The sequence below is a fragment of the Rhopalosiphum maidis genome, chromosome 4, assembly GCF_003676215.2.
Source record: "Rhopalosiphum maidis isolate BTI-1 chromosome 4, ASM367621v3, whole genome shotgun sequence".
Classification (NCBI taxonomy): domain Eukaryota; kingdom Metazoa; phylum Arthropoda; class Insecta; order Hemiptera; family Aphididae; genus Rhopalosiphum; species Rhopalosiphum maidis.
In genome coordinates, this window is record NC_040880.1 from 53,661,822 (window position 1) to 53,680,002 (window position 18,181).

Sequence of the window (18,181 nt, forward strand, 5' to 3'; positions counted from 1 at the left end):
TATAATACATATGAGATCAACGACTTGCTAAAACCGTACATGATATCGATATTTTATTATATATTATTGTATGTATGACACGGCGAGTCGGTCGTTTTCTATTTGGCACATATAATAGTGTGAGCGGCTCCGACTGCAGTGCAGCTTTTACGATTCAATAAGAACAATAACATACAACGGGCACCCGTTACACGTATACGATAATGATAATTATTATAAATAAGGGTCTCGTAGAGGTAAATTCTAGAAATCGCTACATTAAATAATTATAATAAACTAATGGTTTGCTTCTTTTTTTGAGTATTTTTTTTTTTTTTTGTGATTTCTTAACCGTCCGTCGTCGCCGGGTTACTATGTTTAAATTATGATATCGTATGTTGTATCGTCATCACGGACTTTTGACGGCGAGCATGTCTTCGTCATCGTCGTCCTCGTCATCGTCATCTTCGTCTCCACCGCCCCCGCCGTCACTATCGCCATCGTCCCCATCGCCATTCGTCTGGTTCGACGACGACGGTTTGTTTTTCTTTTTCTTGTTTTTTTTATTCTTATGGAAGGCCAAATCAACGTCGTCTTCATCGGTCAACGATGAATATTCGACACTAGGGTTCATCGACTCCACAGCTATGTACGATGCGGAAAATCCTTTGCTCACGATTGTGCTGTCTGTCTTAAACCGAAGCAACAGAGCGTCGTTCGTAGATATCACATCCGTCGGGTTCTAAAAATTTCAAAACGTTGATTAAGTTTGATTTAGTCGGATAGGTTGGAGGGGTGGGTCAAAATTAATTAACTTATAGATCGTGTAACTTAACATCTGAAATATACAAATACGATTAATTACAGCTTTTCCCTCTATAAAAATATCTATTAAAGTACTCACTGGTCACCATTAAAACGGATTTTCATAAACATTTTAAACGGGCAAATAATGACCGTGGTTTAACACTAAATTATTTAATGCTATAAATCGTCACCGTTAATGATATAAATGACGTATTATATTATTTTATAGCAGAACGTCGTTTTAAATATTATACTAACGGTCGGTCCACAGAATTTTCCGAAGAACGGTCCGCTAGTGTCCAAGCTACTCCACACTTCCACGTAGTCATACATGCAATCCTTTTCGTCTTCCAGTTCGAAAGTCAAGAATGTCAGGTGCACGTTCATGTTGGCTTTGGCTTCGATGGTCCATTCGCACATAGCGTCGCTATCGTAGTTCAGATCGCCGTAATTGGAATGCGAGTAAAAGTGTTTTACGTTGTTCGTGGCTATCAGTCTACCACCACAAACTGCGAAAACGGTGAGCGATTATTTACTATAATTTATGCATTACCTAATCTTGGACATATTTTGTTCGCGTCGACGTCTTACCCGTGCTGTGCGTAGCCAAAAATCCTTTACGCTGTACCGATGCATCGCTTTTGAAGGCCAAGTAAAGTTGATTAGACGAGGATACTATGGGGTGTGGGATCTTGGAACCGCAAAACCGTCCGAGAATCTGCGAATCCGGCGTGGGCCCGTCGTAGAACGTAATGTGATCGTACGCGCACTCTTGATGTGGTTCCATTTCAAATGTATCGAACAGCTACGATATATAATTATATATCATACATCATCGTCATTATAATCACAAATATAGACATAATATGTATATAGTTAACATCAAAGGATCGCGATAAGCGGGCTCACCCTACGCCCCGTATAAGTAGATAGTATAATATATGTTATTCGATTTGATGTAAACTTGTACTACTGTTATTATTATTAAAAATGTACACTACGACGCGGTGCGATTGTACAGAATATAATAATATAATGATCGTTTTATGTATATTACGATGATAACGATCAGTTTGCAGCGGGGCCCGGAAATGTTGGCGCTATAAAAGCCGCACACGTTTACTGATGACCTAACGTACAACTACAATAATAAGTGTACCATAAATATGAAAAATATTGTGAAATTCCGATTTATAGTTTATTTATTATTCGTGCACTGCAGCAGACGTGTATCTATACTATTCATTATACAATTATAATATTTTCTCTAGTATTATGGACAGGGAAGATTTGTTTAAACCGTGTAAATCAATTATTTGCGAAAATTGAATTCAAATCAATTATATAATATACTACACAAGTTTATCTAAAATGTATCTAAAGTGTATCTTAAATGTAAAAATATATGGAAATAAACGCCGTTCCCTTCCGAACACTTATCTAATACTCGAAAGAAAAACTATAGATAAATCGAATATTTTGTATTCCGAGCATAGACAGATAATGACTAGTAATGATTACAATTCGCAAAACAAAGTTGAATCCTCAGTAACCAGTGGTAACTAAATTCAACGGTTCTTGTCATTTGTACGTTAGATGTAAGTCAGCCAATAATAAAAGCTAACCTATTACGCGAAACACATTTCATATAAATTGTTGTACAATATAAAAACAACCATCGGTGTCATTATTTTTATTATTTCAGTCATCGCTGTTACCACTTTGATCCTGTGGCCCGGGGTGGTGGTAAAATGCCAGACGCAATCCTTCCGGCCCGGATATGAGTCCGGGTAGTTGGGACTGGAAATGACGTCACGTGGGGCCGAAATCTCATGCTTACAACCACCCTCCTTGCAATCATGTTTGTTCTCGTGCAATGTAAATCCGTTGTTGCACGTGCACTCGTATGATCCGGGAGTGTTTTTACACTCATGTTGGCATCCGCCGTTGTTTACGGCGCACTCGTCCATGTCTGAGAACAAAACAGCACAGTTCACGCGGTTCAATACGATATATATAATTTTGTACTTGGGTTGTGTAATTGCAATTGTGATAAAGAAGTTTATTTTGTTTTATCGTTTATGAAATTTTCTATAAGTATACAACCAAATGTAAATAGTTAATTTATATTGTATATAAAAAAAGGGGAACAAGTATTGAATACAAACGAACGGTACTTTAATTATAGGAACAAAACAGTTACGTGTGTAATATGTGAAAACTCGGTAAACCTTATCATAACCCTTCGGTAAGCTTCGAGTGTCTCTAAATTCATATAATATAAAAACAAAATGTTGTTTTTAATAGTAAAAATGCATACTATTTAAAAATATATCAATATAGATATTATATAATTTATTAAATTTTATATGATGAGCAAAACGGATGTTTAAAATCTCGATATTTTTAAAAGTATATATGAAACGAATTGTGTATTAATGTATAATATATGATCGACATCAAACCGAATTAGTGACCTTTATTGGCTTTATTATGGCATATACTTCATACCTATTTTAAGAAATTTATTTAATATTTTTGATTCAATATGTCCCATTAGCTTAGTAAACTATAGTCTATACTTATTACTCATACTAGCACAATGCCTTACCAGTAAAAAAAACTGCAGCGAATCCGGTCTTATGCACAGAACTGTCCGACTCAAATTCCACGCGCAGTGCATTTGCCTCCGAAGTTATCATGGATGGTGCTTCTTGACCGCAGTACACCCCGTGCTTCCTGAGTTTGTCCGAACCAATTTTGCTGTACACCTCCACTCGGTCGTATTCACATTCAGCCTATGAAGAAAAAAAACAAGGTAAACGTCACACCAAATGTTAAATAATAAAACTCCATCATTCTAACGAACGATGACAGCCCGCGGCTGTTCCGCGTATTCTACAGCTGTATAATATATCAACACGTGGTTAAAGTACACAGCACTGCGTATGATATAAAACAATATTAGAAAAGTGGTATTTTTTCATCCGTCCGTTGAATATAATATTATTTCTTATGCTCTACCGCTCACCTGGTGTAACTGAAAAGTAAAAAAAAACATAAATACATAGTTTACGTGGAATACATAACCGCAATAAGCTTTGATGGAATTTTACTCACGTTGTTCCCTTCCAAGTCGAAGTGAGTAAAGTTCAACGTGATTTTAAACTGAACTGGCGCTATTATTTCCCATATGCAACTTTTATTTCCGGGATACAGGTCTGGAAACGAAGGACTTGTAATTGTACCATTAGTCGCTTCGATAATACCACCGCAAGCGTCTGAAAATAGCGTTGAATAATACGATAAAAAATACATTAAACTTTTATTATTATTATGTTTGTTACAATTTTTTTGTTCGTAAAACAAGTATAATATTATAATAATAAAACGTCGTAGTTTAGTATTCAGATTTCAAAATTCAAGGTTGGTTTGTCATAACCACGACTATTACGAATGTGAATTGTAATATTATTTATGATAAATTATTCTAAAATAGTCTACTATAACTAACTATATAAATGTACAGAACATATTTCCCAAATTAATTAATTAATTAATAAACCAACATTTTAGCACGTTTAAATATATTATGAAATCGACAATAATCAATGACATTTTTTTTTCATTATAATAATTATTATTGATATAATACTATATAATTGCAACACTGTTATTTTAATGCCACGAGAGGCATAGATTAATAACGTCAATAAAAATAAAACAATATTTATTTCACGAGAACAATAAAAATATTATATAAAGCTTTCGATAAAAGAATTTTGATAACACTGCGCGGTGACAAATGCCCCACAAACATATTATTATCAGCATTGTATAATGGCAGACGGCAGTAAATGGTTATAATAATTACAATGTATATGTATATAATATATTATTAACATCAGTACATTACACCAAATATAAATGTATAAAATTATTTGATATATAATACTATCTACTAATTATTAATTTGTTTATTCGATCAACTAATAAATATAAATCAATTACGACGATGATATTTATAATAATTGCAATGTGTATATATTAAATATTACCTACCTATTCGACGTGACGTTTGAAATATAAATTTACCAAACGAATCACCTAAACAAACTTTGGTCACTAGTGTATTTTATTTTGTAATAAAATATAATATAAAATAATTTTTAATAGAGATTAACTGCGTAAAGTATATTATTTATATGCTTATAGAAATGGCCGCGTTTCAACTATTTAAAAAATAATAAAATTGAAAATATCAAAAAATTACATATACATTTAATGTATATTTAAAATATATAATTAGTTAAGATTGTGTTTATACTCCAAACTAGTGGTCAGTTGCAAAATATTTTTATATCTTGTATAAATATTACTTATTATACTTATATATTTATACTTAGGTAAACCTGAAAATACTGTGTAGACGCGGAAAATATAATGTTCCTATCTATATTCGAATTTTATTATACGTATACAAATTTAAATAAACAATTGAATATTAACGTTGAAAAAGAGAGATTCTGGACAAGACAATTTTATTTGAATAATTTATATAAGTACGTAGTTAATATTCGATCGCGTTATTGCATTTTCATTCGAGTTCGCAATGATGTGAGCCAAAAATTGTTAAGGACTCATGACTTGAGGGATCCATGAGCTTGCTCAACTTTGTGAGACATTTATAACGTGTTGCCAATAATTCAAAATCTATCCAGAGGTGCAGTGGTAGAGTGTTACTAATGGAATTTCATGAGCAATCTTCATAGCTATTCAGGACTATCCGCTTACATAATGCGTATTTGACCTACTTCCGGGATAGCGTCATCCTAAGTACTAAAATTCGTTTCAACGATTAATCTGTTAAAATGCTCTAAGAAATATTGTTTTTTTCTCGTTTGTATTATAACTTTTTCATTCATCTCTATTATTTTGCTAGAGTTCAAACGGTCTTATATGATACTATTTTTTATTTATTTATTTCATTTATTATTTTTTTTTTGTGTCAACACTTTTTATCGAAGAAGATTGCTCGAAAAGTTCTCTATTTATTCTACATTGATTAAACACAGGTAGTACAGAACTTTCCTATACATTTTCAAAAAACACGTCCTAACAGCGTCCTTCAGCACAATGAACACAAAGAAATATTTTCATGATTATGGATATATTCTCTTTAAACATTTCAATGATAATATATTAAATCTGATTTCCCTGAAACCTTTCCGAATGAAAAATTTGATATTTTGTATAAAATAAAAGTATATAAGTTCATATAAGTTATATGAAACATAAAACATAAATAATCTTAGTAAAAACTACATGTTAAACTTTACCAACTATATATTTTAAATTTTTGAAAAATCTTTTTATGAGTACATTTACTATAAAACATAAGAGTGAAATATAATATTCTTGAATTTATTTAAAATAGCTAAAGATTAAAATTAAACAGATTAAAACTTGAAATGCTGCAAAAGCTTAGTAAACAAAAATAAATTAATAAAAAATAATTTTAATTTTCAAATTACTAATTTTTTATAATCCTATAACAATAAAAATGTTTGGAAAATTTGTCTTTACAAAATATGGTAATACTTTAAGCTATAATATATTTGTATTTGAAAAATACCCAGTGGTGGTTGTCGCCACAATACAATAATAATCGAAAAATTGAATTCGAAAGCAGTGAAGATAAATAATTTATTTTTAATAAACTAATATTATTATTATGAACAAATACGTCAGATATAATGATATAATATATAACTGACGTATTAAGTTTTCTAACGCAATTTGTTGATCTAAATCATTCTCAGGATGGCTTAACGCAATTATGGCGTGTTAAAATTGCAGTTTATTTAAAAAAAAAAAAACCATCAATTTAAAGTCACTGTTGTTAATCTTACTCAAGTTCAACTAAATTAATTTCATACTAACAATTACTGAAATAAATAAACCATTTTATGTTCATTTATTTTATTCGCTCTAACTTAACGTCTAAAATGAACTCGGGGAAAAATAAAAGCGTTTTAATAAAACACAAAATTAAAACTTATAACAGGATATTGTTTTGGGTTGTTTCATTACATTTTTTGAACTTAAATTAACGATTATACGGTGTTTAATATCAACACACTACGAACATTAATTTACATCAAAAAGATACAAAAACAATATTAACTGCACACTACACTCAAAACAATATAGTTGATGACTTATATGCCCTGTAATATATTTATTTATACTCTATACTTCTTACTTAAAAAGACGTATTATGACTGTTATTTATAAAATTATTCTAAATTCTAAATAAGTTCGATTTACAGCAAGTTTTTGATTTTATTTATCAAGAAATATTTACACCTATAATTTAATAAAATTATACAATGGTAGAGTCTTTGAAAAATAATGTGTGCGTGTGAATATTATTTGGTATTATATCGTAAATTATTATTAAAATTTTTTTTTAATATTTACATAACAAAAATAATCGACAAAATCGACAAAATTATTTATTAATGACGTTGCGTATTACTTAATATTGACACGCATTTAACTCGTTCGTAGCATTTTAATTAAATAAAATATTTTCGGATAAGATTTTTTTTCACTTAATGTACTAATACACAAGTAATTTTTTTAACACGCGGAAATAAAGTAAAATATATTTTTTTTATTATAAAGCCTTTTGAAAATAGTTAATAATGTGTTATAAAGTTTTTTTATTTTGGGGGGGGGATTATTATATTATTATAGATATCGAATCTATAATAAAATTAATATCTAAATATTAATTCATTTACAGCGAATAAAGCCATAGTAATAGCTCCTATTTTACTTCTGCAGTTTTCTATTTGTGATCATGTTTTGAAGTTTTTGATCAAGCCATTTTCAAGATTTAAAATGCACGTACAAACTTGGAGATCCCGAAAATCGTAACAACAAATATTACCGTCACGATAGTTTTTATATACATATTATAACACCAAATATAATAATTATTATTATTATAATTATAATATTACTACCTTTATAATATAAATTCGCGTGAACGTGACACGCTGACACAATACCGTAAACCACAATATCGTTAGTGCCCGATCAAATCGAATTGGCCGTCCGAACGTCATTCTACGCTCATATGCTGTCATATTGCATAATCAGAACGCCGCTCTATCGACGACGATTACATGATGGATGATGATTTATAATATTATTTAATATACTATACGTTATAAAGTTTTAATTTAAGCTCCCTGTTGATACCCCCCCCCCATATGTTTCTATATTATTTATGTTATATTTTTATAACAGTCATTTTAAAAATTGAACAAACATTATTCTTATTGAAGGCATAAAAAAATAATAATATAATATTGGTTAGCTTAAATATTTATATATGTTATCATTCAATAATAAATATTATGTTGGTACAAAAATATGAAAAAAAATCGTTTTTTTTTAACTTTTGAATGTTTTTAAAATTTAATTATCTTAAATCGAGACGACGAGTGTAATCAAGTGAATTTAATTAGAAAGCAAAATTTATTTAAACTTTAAAATGTAATCCACCTCAAGAAAATTAATTATAACTATCAGAATATTTTACACTGATTTCAATAATTTAGTTTTGTTAAGATTTTTTGCATTCGTTTCAATATTTGACTGAAAAATTAACTAATTTTGTCGTGTCGTAATAAGCTGTTATTATTTTAATATTTATTACATAAATTGTACTTATAATATTAAAAATACCGCGAATTAAGGAGTTTAAAGAAATTACGACTTGGTTCGTAATTATTATTTAGTAGCAAAAATAACAGTTAAGTAAGTAACTATCTAAAAAAAAGATATTACGGAAAATCGAGATAACGATGAACCCAAAATCTGCATAATATTGTCAAAGTTAATGCTAAAACGAACTGGTAAAATTATTTATCTTAGAAGAGAGGATGAATTATAAATTTAGATTCAGTAGCATTCACAATGTAATAGCCACAAATGATGTCTATCTCAAATCGTCAAGGCAATATCGAATCTATTCCAAAATCTTATGTGCGACTCCTTACCACCTACTCACTGACACGGACAAGATGAATAAATTGTTTTTATAAATGATCAAAACGTGGGGAGATAATTGCAAAAATAAAATGGTATTGAAAAAAATAAATCCAATTGGCTTACCAACACTTCGATCGGTAATACATGTATAATATTAACGACGTAACGTTCGTTTTTGAAATTTGGTCTTTCGAAATTTTTAATCGATAGGTAGCTTACCATTTACAAATAGATATTGAATATAAAGTATTATATAGAAATATAAAAAAATGTAATACCAAAGGCAGTCGTTAACCGAGAACGTTATACCTTTTTGGCCGAACGATTGAGAACACTTAAAATTAACAAAGAACTTACCGTTGATCCAAAAGAAAAATCCCAAAAATAATACGATTGAGGACGAATTTACGTGCAACGTTGCCATATCATTTAATCGGCTATTAAACGATTCAGTAATATAAACATAAAATATATATTCTTAAAAAAAGTTAAAAAGGTATTATAATAATCTAATCTAAATAGGTACCCATACCTGTCATCTAATAAATAAAAAGATTTAGAACAGTATCCATGATTATACTTAATAATTATGAACTTATGAAAATATTTATATATATTGTGTATAAAAAAAAATGTGAAATATGTAATAAAAATGTATAAAAAATATGAATTATGTAATATTTATGTATAAAAAGTGTAATAAATATGACAATAAATAAAATAACAAATAAAATTCGTACCTTCACAATGTTTGTTATCTGAATGTAGCTCAAAACCCACTTTACAAGCGCAATCATATCCACCCAGCGTATTGATGCAAAACTGCTCGCATCCATGATCCACAGAAGTGCATTCGTCGTACTCTACAACAAACGGGAAAGTATAAATAAATATAAGATGGTTATTAGATTACTTATAAGCAATCATAATATCAATTGAGTAGACTGTCATGGTATAACGAAAGTCGAAAGACAATGGACAGACCACAACAACAGAGAATCAATAAATGTTTTTGAACACTGAAAGATGTACACAAAAATAAAAAATACATAAATAGGACAATATTACATTGATCTGTTTAACAGTGAATATCACAACTAACGGGAAGTTGCAATAAATAGAATAAGAATAGAAAATACTGAAGGTTTATCATAACCAAAATGTAATACTAAAATTGCAATTAAGCATTATCAAAATGTCTCGAAGACCAAAAATAAACTCTAAATAATCTGTATGAAGTTATTGATTTTTTTTTAAATGTAAAATGTATGATCTCTAACTTGAAAAAAAAATAATAGTTATATTTAAATATAATATTAATCCCGTGTTAAACCTATCGTAAGCTAATATGTCCTTAAAATTGATGATCAAAATAACTTAAACAGTTTCTAAAAAAATATTTACAAACACAAAACGTTACGTAATTGCAGTAGGTACCGCATATGTGTGTACAGAATATGGATGTGTGTTCGCAAAAACAAAAAAACAATATGCTGGTGTTGACGAACCAGCAAAACGAATATTATTCCCACGCGAAGTATATATATATATATATATTATGCAATGTCTATTTTAATAAAACATTGTGTAACCGCAATTTTATTGTTTTCGTATTTTGTTATGATGGAATATTTTTAATTTACGAACGAAATCAAAACATGTTGTCTTTTGTTAATATTATTATCGTTTTAAAATATTTGTTAAACATATTTTATAATATAATTATTTCGCAAAGAACATAATTATATTGTAGTTGTACAATTATTTTTATTTTCTCTGTTCTGATAACGATAGTTAAATATATAATATTATTGTTTATCGCGTCCATGATAATAAATAAAGATAATACTTCTAAGCCTAACCATACAAAGTGATTAATTTAAAAATGATAATGACTAATTACTCTTTCTCGAAAAGTCTTAACGTCTTCAGAAATATAGTTTACATATAAATTGAATACACGCGGATAATGCTATTTTCATTTCACATAATTAGACGTACAAATTAGCGGAAAATCCTTATGACCGATATAAAACAAAATGTACGCATTTCGGGCGTTACTCGTCACCCTTCGAAATACTTAAGTAAGGCAATTAAATAACAAAATATAAATTATCCATTTTTATACATATTTATATATTATGCCATGAGCTATAGGGCATGATCATTAGCGTTTATAATGATTAAATTAATACATTATCGTTAAAAGCTAAATAATTAAATTGTATTATTGATTAAAGTTAAGTTAATATTAATAACGCCATAGCAGTGGAAATTATACTTCGACAATATTTGACATTTTGTCTGAAATAATAATTAAACGAACAACTAAGAATTTATTAATACTCGTAATATTAAATAATATTTAGTAGTACTTGATAAAATTGTAGTTCAACATTTTTTAATCTCTAAATTATAATGTTTTAAATTTAAAATAAAATTAAAATATTAAAATATCACATATAAAACAGCTCTTTTGTTTAACAAGACAAATAATTATATAATATTAGATATTATAGTATAATTAATTACTGCTTATATGCATTACAAGAATTGGAGTTAAAATAAGAAGAGGAAAACAAGAAAGTTTACTTGGGAAATTGTGATTTTTGGTTAACTATAAAAGTTTTGTCGAAATAGACAAACATACTATCCTATTCGGCTTACAAATAAAAAATAGTATCCGCCGGAACTCAATTTCAGTTTTTTGTTATTGGTTTTTCAATGGTGGTTACGTTTTTCTTCGGAAAACGAATTTTCGAACAGAAAAAGATATAAAAGGTTTAAAATACTATTTATATTTTATGTAGACATATAGACAGACAGACAAATCGAAATATATATTCTGAAGTAATATTTATCAGAAATCTAACACAAATTTAAAAAAGTGTGATGATTTTCCTAATTTATTGGCAGCAGTTTTTTTTCTAGGACGTAAAAAAAAAGACTTACGAATGTAATCAAGTGCTAATTTTTAGCAGACTAACAATTAATGTAATCGAGACCCAGTTTTAAACAGACTAATCTAATCCAACTAATGATCGAAATCATTTTCGCGGATGCAATAATTTACAGTCATATCTTTTTTTTATAAAACACAAACACTCCCATATAGCCGTACTAGTACTAGCATACCATCCCATCCAAATCCCAGTTTATCATTAATCCATTCGAAATAGTAGATAGTACGCCTATATGGATACGGGGTCGTAATTTTTAAGCATATAATGTAGGTACATATATTATCATAATGATGTATACAATACGCATACGCATCACACGGAGTACAGCGGACACATTTATATTTTTTTAACCCGATTATATTTACAAACCGTTTGGAAAAAAAAATGCAAAAGGTCTCAACCGACGAACGTGAACATATTATTTACAGTATACCTTTCATAAATGTGGCGGAAAATCCGGCCTTCTGCACGGAGCTGTCTGATAGAAATTTGACATACAGCTTATTCGTGCTGGAATGGACGTCCAAAGGTAGCTTGTAGCCGCAATACTTGTTTATCAAAGGGCTGTCGGCCGAATGTCCGTTTCTGATCTCCACGTAATCGTAGAAGCAATTGTCGTGGTTTTCGATCTGCGTTAGGTTAATACATAATTATATAGGTACACATTCACGTGCTCACACATATTGTATAATAATAATAATATGATCGATACCAACAAATTAATATTATAAAATATCATGACTCTGACCAAGCGCGAACAAGAGATGCCTGTTAATAATGTATCTAAGTTAACGCTTGGCATAAACATTCAATCACCGAATAAGTTCACGCCCACACATCAGTCTATTTATATATACGAGTATACCTACTTAAATTATATAATGCGAAACTATATAGCTGGTAGCTATTGATTGCGAATGAGAATTCAATGTTATATGTAAACCCGTTAATTATATTCATTAGTTAATCGGAGAAAAAAGTTCGACGGATTACTAATTTACGAGCCGAACAATAGAATAAAACAAAATAGTGATACGCTCGAATGTAAGTTCAACTATATGCTATATTAGTGTATTATATAGGCGTATAAATATTTCGAATACCACATAATTTTATTTTAAATTTAACGACAAGTGTGTTATGTCCAATAAGAGTAGGGTTGATATAAAACAAAACAGTTCCATAAAATAAAAAAATCAAAGGAAAATTTTATTACGCGTTGTAAAAAAAATAAAATGTACAATTAATATGTATATCTATTAATTATGGACCGTAAAAATTACACACCATAAAAAGACAGTAAGTTTAATTAGTATGTATTATGCATTTTACGCGTTCAAATAATCTTATCTACACAACTAAAAAAATGATAACTCATTGCTACCGAGAGTTACTTATATTACGGATTCAGGTAAAATTTCATTTTATTTTTACTCATTAATTCAATTGTTAAAAAAAACTTCAGAATGTTAAGGTTTACAAAAAAAAATATAATGTTTTTCAAAAATATTAAAGCTTTAGATTATAGTGATTATACTTTATCTTGTTAGATTTAACTTTGAGTTTAGGGTAATAATAAGTCGTATCACAAATTTATGTTTAAAATGGTTTGCTTTAAAGTAAATTTGCCAATTTCCAGAAATTAATATCACCTATAAATTTCCCACAACTAGGAATTGTATTATCTGAGTGAAGAAGGAAAGATGCTTTTTACATGCGATCTTTTTATTTTTTAATGGAAATATTGACTCTCCTGAATTACTTTTAATAATTCATTTAAATTTACCAAGTATCACAAGTTAATGAAAAATAATTTGTTTTATGTTCAGATGATTAAAATAGGATTCTTTTAATAGTAAACTAAATTTATATTCATGTTGTTTTTATACGACGTAATTTTTTTAAGCAAAATATATGTTTTGCTTTAAGTACTATTCAAATAAATTTGATTTTTACTTTATTTGTATTTAATATCTACTTTTCAATCGTTTGTTAGTTTTTATATATATTCGATAAAATAAAATAATTTATTTGTATAATCGGGTTTTTATCTAGCTATAATAATAATAAATACATGTGCATAATACTGACTTCATCAAAAACATTTTAAAACTAATTAATTTTTTTTTTTTTTGACAATTAGGACGTGCCACTGAAACAAAAATTAATTACTTTTACCAGAACTAAAACACACAATTTACCTCGAATACGTTAAATTTTAATCCAACTTGATATCCCTCTGGTGCTGTAAGTTTCCAAATACACTCTTTGTTCGGTAAATAATCGTCTGGAAAATTAGGAGATTCTAAGTGCCCTTGTTCGTCAGTTACCATGACTTCTCCTCCACAAACGGCTGAAATTAAAAGAGAAAAAATTGGTTATTTTAATATTAAACTGCACTATACATGACCCATTACGACATAATATAAAAACAATTTTTAATTATTTCAACATTTTTTTTTTTATCATAACATATTCACATAATCCAAATTATAGCTATGAATAGTTTTATTTTCGAAAAATAAAATTACGAAATTTTCCATAAGGTGATTATAATTATATCATAATACTATAATAGATTTCATAGATAAGTAAATTCAAGAATAATCACGGAATATTAGGAAAACATCACTCGTCATAGTACATTAGTACATATCGATAGACAGTTAATGATTTTTCAGTATGAAAGACTAGTTAGACCAGCTTCATTGATTTTAGCTGAAGGGTGACTTTTGAGAAAATTGCGTGGAAATATGTGTATTATTATTTTAGTATTAATAAAGCTTCTACTACTATGACTGAAAAGTAAAATGGGACTAGTAGATTAACTGATGGAATTTTATAAGGTCTTTATGGGAAGAACGTTCATAACTGTAGCTAGAAATGCGTACATATGTAAACCATAGAACATATATATTTTTTCAGATTGGTTAGAATGACATATGACGGATATTGTTCCTATAGTTGCTATTAACGACGATTTAGTTATGATAATTTTAACGTTCTTGAAAATTATGATAACTAATAAAACAACGTAATCACTAACCTTCGTAATTTGCAGTGAATCCTTTGTATTTTGTACCTTTGTCAGATATCATAAAACTGATGAGCATTCTGCTGTTGCCAGTCACTATGAGGTCTTGGATGCGAACACTCCCGCAAAACCTGCCTATATTAACAGATGATCAATAATTATCATTCCTAATTAAAACTAAATAGTAGTTAGTTATACTTTTCGCCAAAATAAACTCGAAATTTAAATCTATTTTCTTACTCTAAAATTTACCTTATTGTTTATACGAAATATATTTTTCTTGAAAAAAAAACTAAAATTTTAGCGTTACTTACTTTAGTTATTACTTATTATACTCATACATTCCCGTAGATAATTTATTTTTCATAGTAGCTTGAAATTCAAAATTATTTATAAATCTCGAGAGTTTAATTTAATATCCAAACAAATGTAGTATTTATTAATGAGCATGAGAAGTAATGCAGTATAATAATGTATATTTTATGTAAGATGTCTAAGAATATTAAACGAGCACAATTTTATTTTTTAATAATGCCAATTTTAACTTTTAAATTATTCTTAAAACAATTCCAAGACTAAAATACAATTAAATAATTATCAAACATTGTTTCAGTACTGTTGTAATTGTGTCCTATAAATAAATAAAAAAACTAAATAATTATTGGTTGAAATGTACTGTTATAGGCTATAGTATACCCACTTGTATGACGTATATAAAATACATAATTACATGAAAACATAAATTCAAGTAATGATAAGTACCTATAACATTTTAATAAAGTCTAAGTATATAAATCTGCAAATTATTTCGAAAAATAATTTCATAAAATAATTAACGTAATAGAATAAAAAAACAATGTCGAAAAATGATATTTAAATAATGTTTATAACTATGATTAGAATAAGAATAACACCTGTTTAATTAAAAGATTTTAAGTTAGCAAACAATTACTAGAAAAACGTAGCTTATTATTATTATTTTATTTTATTTTCCGGTCTAAGTAATAAAAATAGCGAAATTATGATAGTGAACAAAAATAAAATCTCTATTTAAAAAAATATGTCTATATGTATTCTAAAAAATAGGTAGTTATTTAAATTTCGTAAATTATTTTATGACTATAAAATATGATACGTGCATTTAAGATTAAAAATTAAAACTTATGTATAACTATCATCGAGGCAAAGTATCTTAAATTTTAGCGGTAATTTAAAATGTATTTTTTAAGTACGAATGAAGTTTTTTTTTAAAAATACTTTATCAAAGAAGAACTATTTATGGTGCGGTTTTATTTACTCTGTATCAAATACTTTTAGTATATATAATATATGTATTATGCATAAAAAGACCTCTTTGATTAATAATTAGCCTAATAAACAACTATAGTTTTCCAAAAAGGTACCTACTGTAGTAGTACACAATAGCGCACTTATACATTATTTTTTTATATTCGTACACCTGATACTACGAATTTTAAATAATTGTCAATTTCATTTTTTTTTCTTTTGTGTGTTTTTGAACACAATTCTTTGCAGCAACTTTTGTAATTAGAGTAGAAAAAATCTACTGTTTTCACTAGAAACAATGAAACTTTTAAAATAATGTCGCAATAACTATACACTCATACAACCATTACAACCATTACTGCATATGGCGAATAAGACAAAGTAAGGGTCACGTAAAGTAAAAAATTTTGTGAAAGCTCGCTATAATATTATTTTCATAACACAATATAATTTAACATAATAATTCGTTTAATATGAATCCATACGTAACCATAATACTTATGATGATTAACGCTTACCGAGCAGTGGAGATTTGTGCCAGTACCCATCGCGGATTTCTAAATAATCACTACTACATTGGTCTGATTTCAGTATGTCGAGTTCGGTGATGTTCAACACTATACGTTCGCCATGCGTAGCCGTGATACGCCATTCGCATCTGTCTCCGTACTCCTGCCCAGGTTCGGGCGAATAACCAAAAATGCCGCTGTTCTCCTGCAAGGTCTTTCCACACCCTTGAAAACATTAACAAGCAATATAATACGTGAAGGATTATATATCACGTTCAGCTGCTTTAAATAATTATTACCCAACCCAAAAACCGTCTCATCATTAAAATCAAAAACAATAACCTACATGTTGATAAACGAAAATAGTGCACATACTAGTATACTACTATGGCGTACGTTGATTTAAAACTCTGAAAGCAGTCACATCAAATACTTTTGATTACATTTTAAACCATTGATAATATGATTAATTATTATTGACATTAGTGATGAGCGTAACCTAATCAAATATTAATCGCGAGGATTATTTATTATGTTATAATACCTATAATGTTTCCTTTAATTTTCGATTGAATATGAAACTTAAAATAATAGTGCTCGACGTTGTAGCAAAACTATTATTTATAAGTGCGAGAAAATCGAAATTTATATTGCTTCGTAGAACTCATATTTATCATTTAAAATATTTAAATACATTGACAAGTGGTTGTTACAGATAAGAAAGCGCCAATAGGTCTTTACATATTAAACGTGAGATCTCAGTATGTTTTTATCCATCCCATTTTAGGTATATTAATAAATAATAATAATGATCATTGCTTGAGTCCCTAACGATTTACGCAACCTATGCTTTTTACTAGTTACTGTACATTATACACAGCTTCATAGTGAAGCTTTACATCAATAAAATCTCCAAAATTACTAACAAATCATATAAAAGTTATCAACCATAAAATAACCATTCTCATATTAAAAATATACTTTCAGACATTATTCCTAAATTTTCTCCCAGGTGACATAAACCGCCAGTTAAAGGATATAACATTTTAAACAATTATTATTGATAAAAAAGAACAAACAAAAATGGAAAAGTCAATAAGTTCCATGGGTGAGAAGTGATTTATTTTTTCAAGTTTAATTCATTGTGCATATTTCAAATGAACGTTAAAAAATGTGATAGTTTTTTTTTATTCCATGCACAGTAAATATTATATTATGGCGTAAGACTACGGTTTGTCGGTTTTAATACAATTTCAATATTTATATAATATTGTATACTATCTCGCTCTGACCATATTCGTCTTTTTAAAATCCATTAAAATCAATTCAACTGGCAAAATTAAATGATGTGCAAAAACTATTTTCATAATATGTTATCAGTTATGGCCAATCTTGAAATAACGGTTTTTGATTTGTGTACTTTTATACTATATCCGCATTTTTAACTAGGCATGGATGTAAAATCAGTTGCCTATACTGCATATTATTATGTTTCAAATCGCAAGTCAGCGATATATTGATTAAGTCAAATATTG

The 18,181-nt window shown here is 28.3% G+C and overlaps 1 protein-coding gene across 1 annotated transcript in view; it reads right to left on the minus strand.

Annotated features, from left to right (window-relative positions):
• Positions 1-303: 303 nt before the first annotated feature.
• Positions 304-18,181, minus strand: part of LOC113556549 (tolloid-like protein 1) — a 50,876-nt gene continuing 32,998 nt past the window's right edge. The window contains exons 8-19 of the mRNA XM_026961570.1: positions 16,656-16,871; positions 14,863-14,985; positions 14,018-14,169; positions 12,250-12,445; positions 9,594-9,716; positions 3,907-4,067; positions 3,818-3,826; positions 3,398-3,584; positions 2,505-2,758; positions 1,378-1,591; positions 1,045-1,295; positions 304-721 (exon numbers count right to left, since the gene is read on the minus strand). Coding sequence (XP_026817371.1) covers positions 389-721; positions 1,045-1,295; positions 1,378-1,591; positions 2,505-2,758; positions 3,398-3,584; positions 3,818-3,826; positions 3,907-4,067; positions 9,594-9,716; positions 12,250-12,445; positions 14,018-14,169; positions 14,863-14,985; positions 16,656-16,871 — 2,219 coding nt within the window. The 3' untranslated portion in view covers positions 304-388. The remainder of the gene's footprint in view (positions 722-1,044; positions 1,296-1,377; positions 1,592-2,504; positions 2,759-3,397; positions 3,585-3,817; positions 3,827-3,906; positions 4,068-9,593; positions 9,717-12,249; positions 12,446-14,017; positions 14,170-14,862; positions 14,986-16,655; positions 16,872-18,181) is intronic.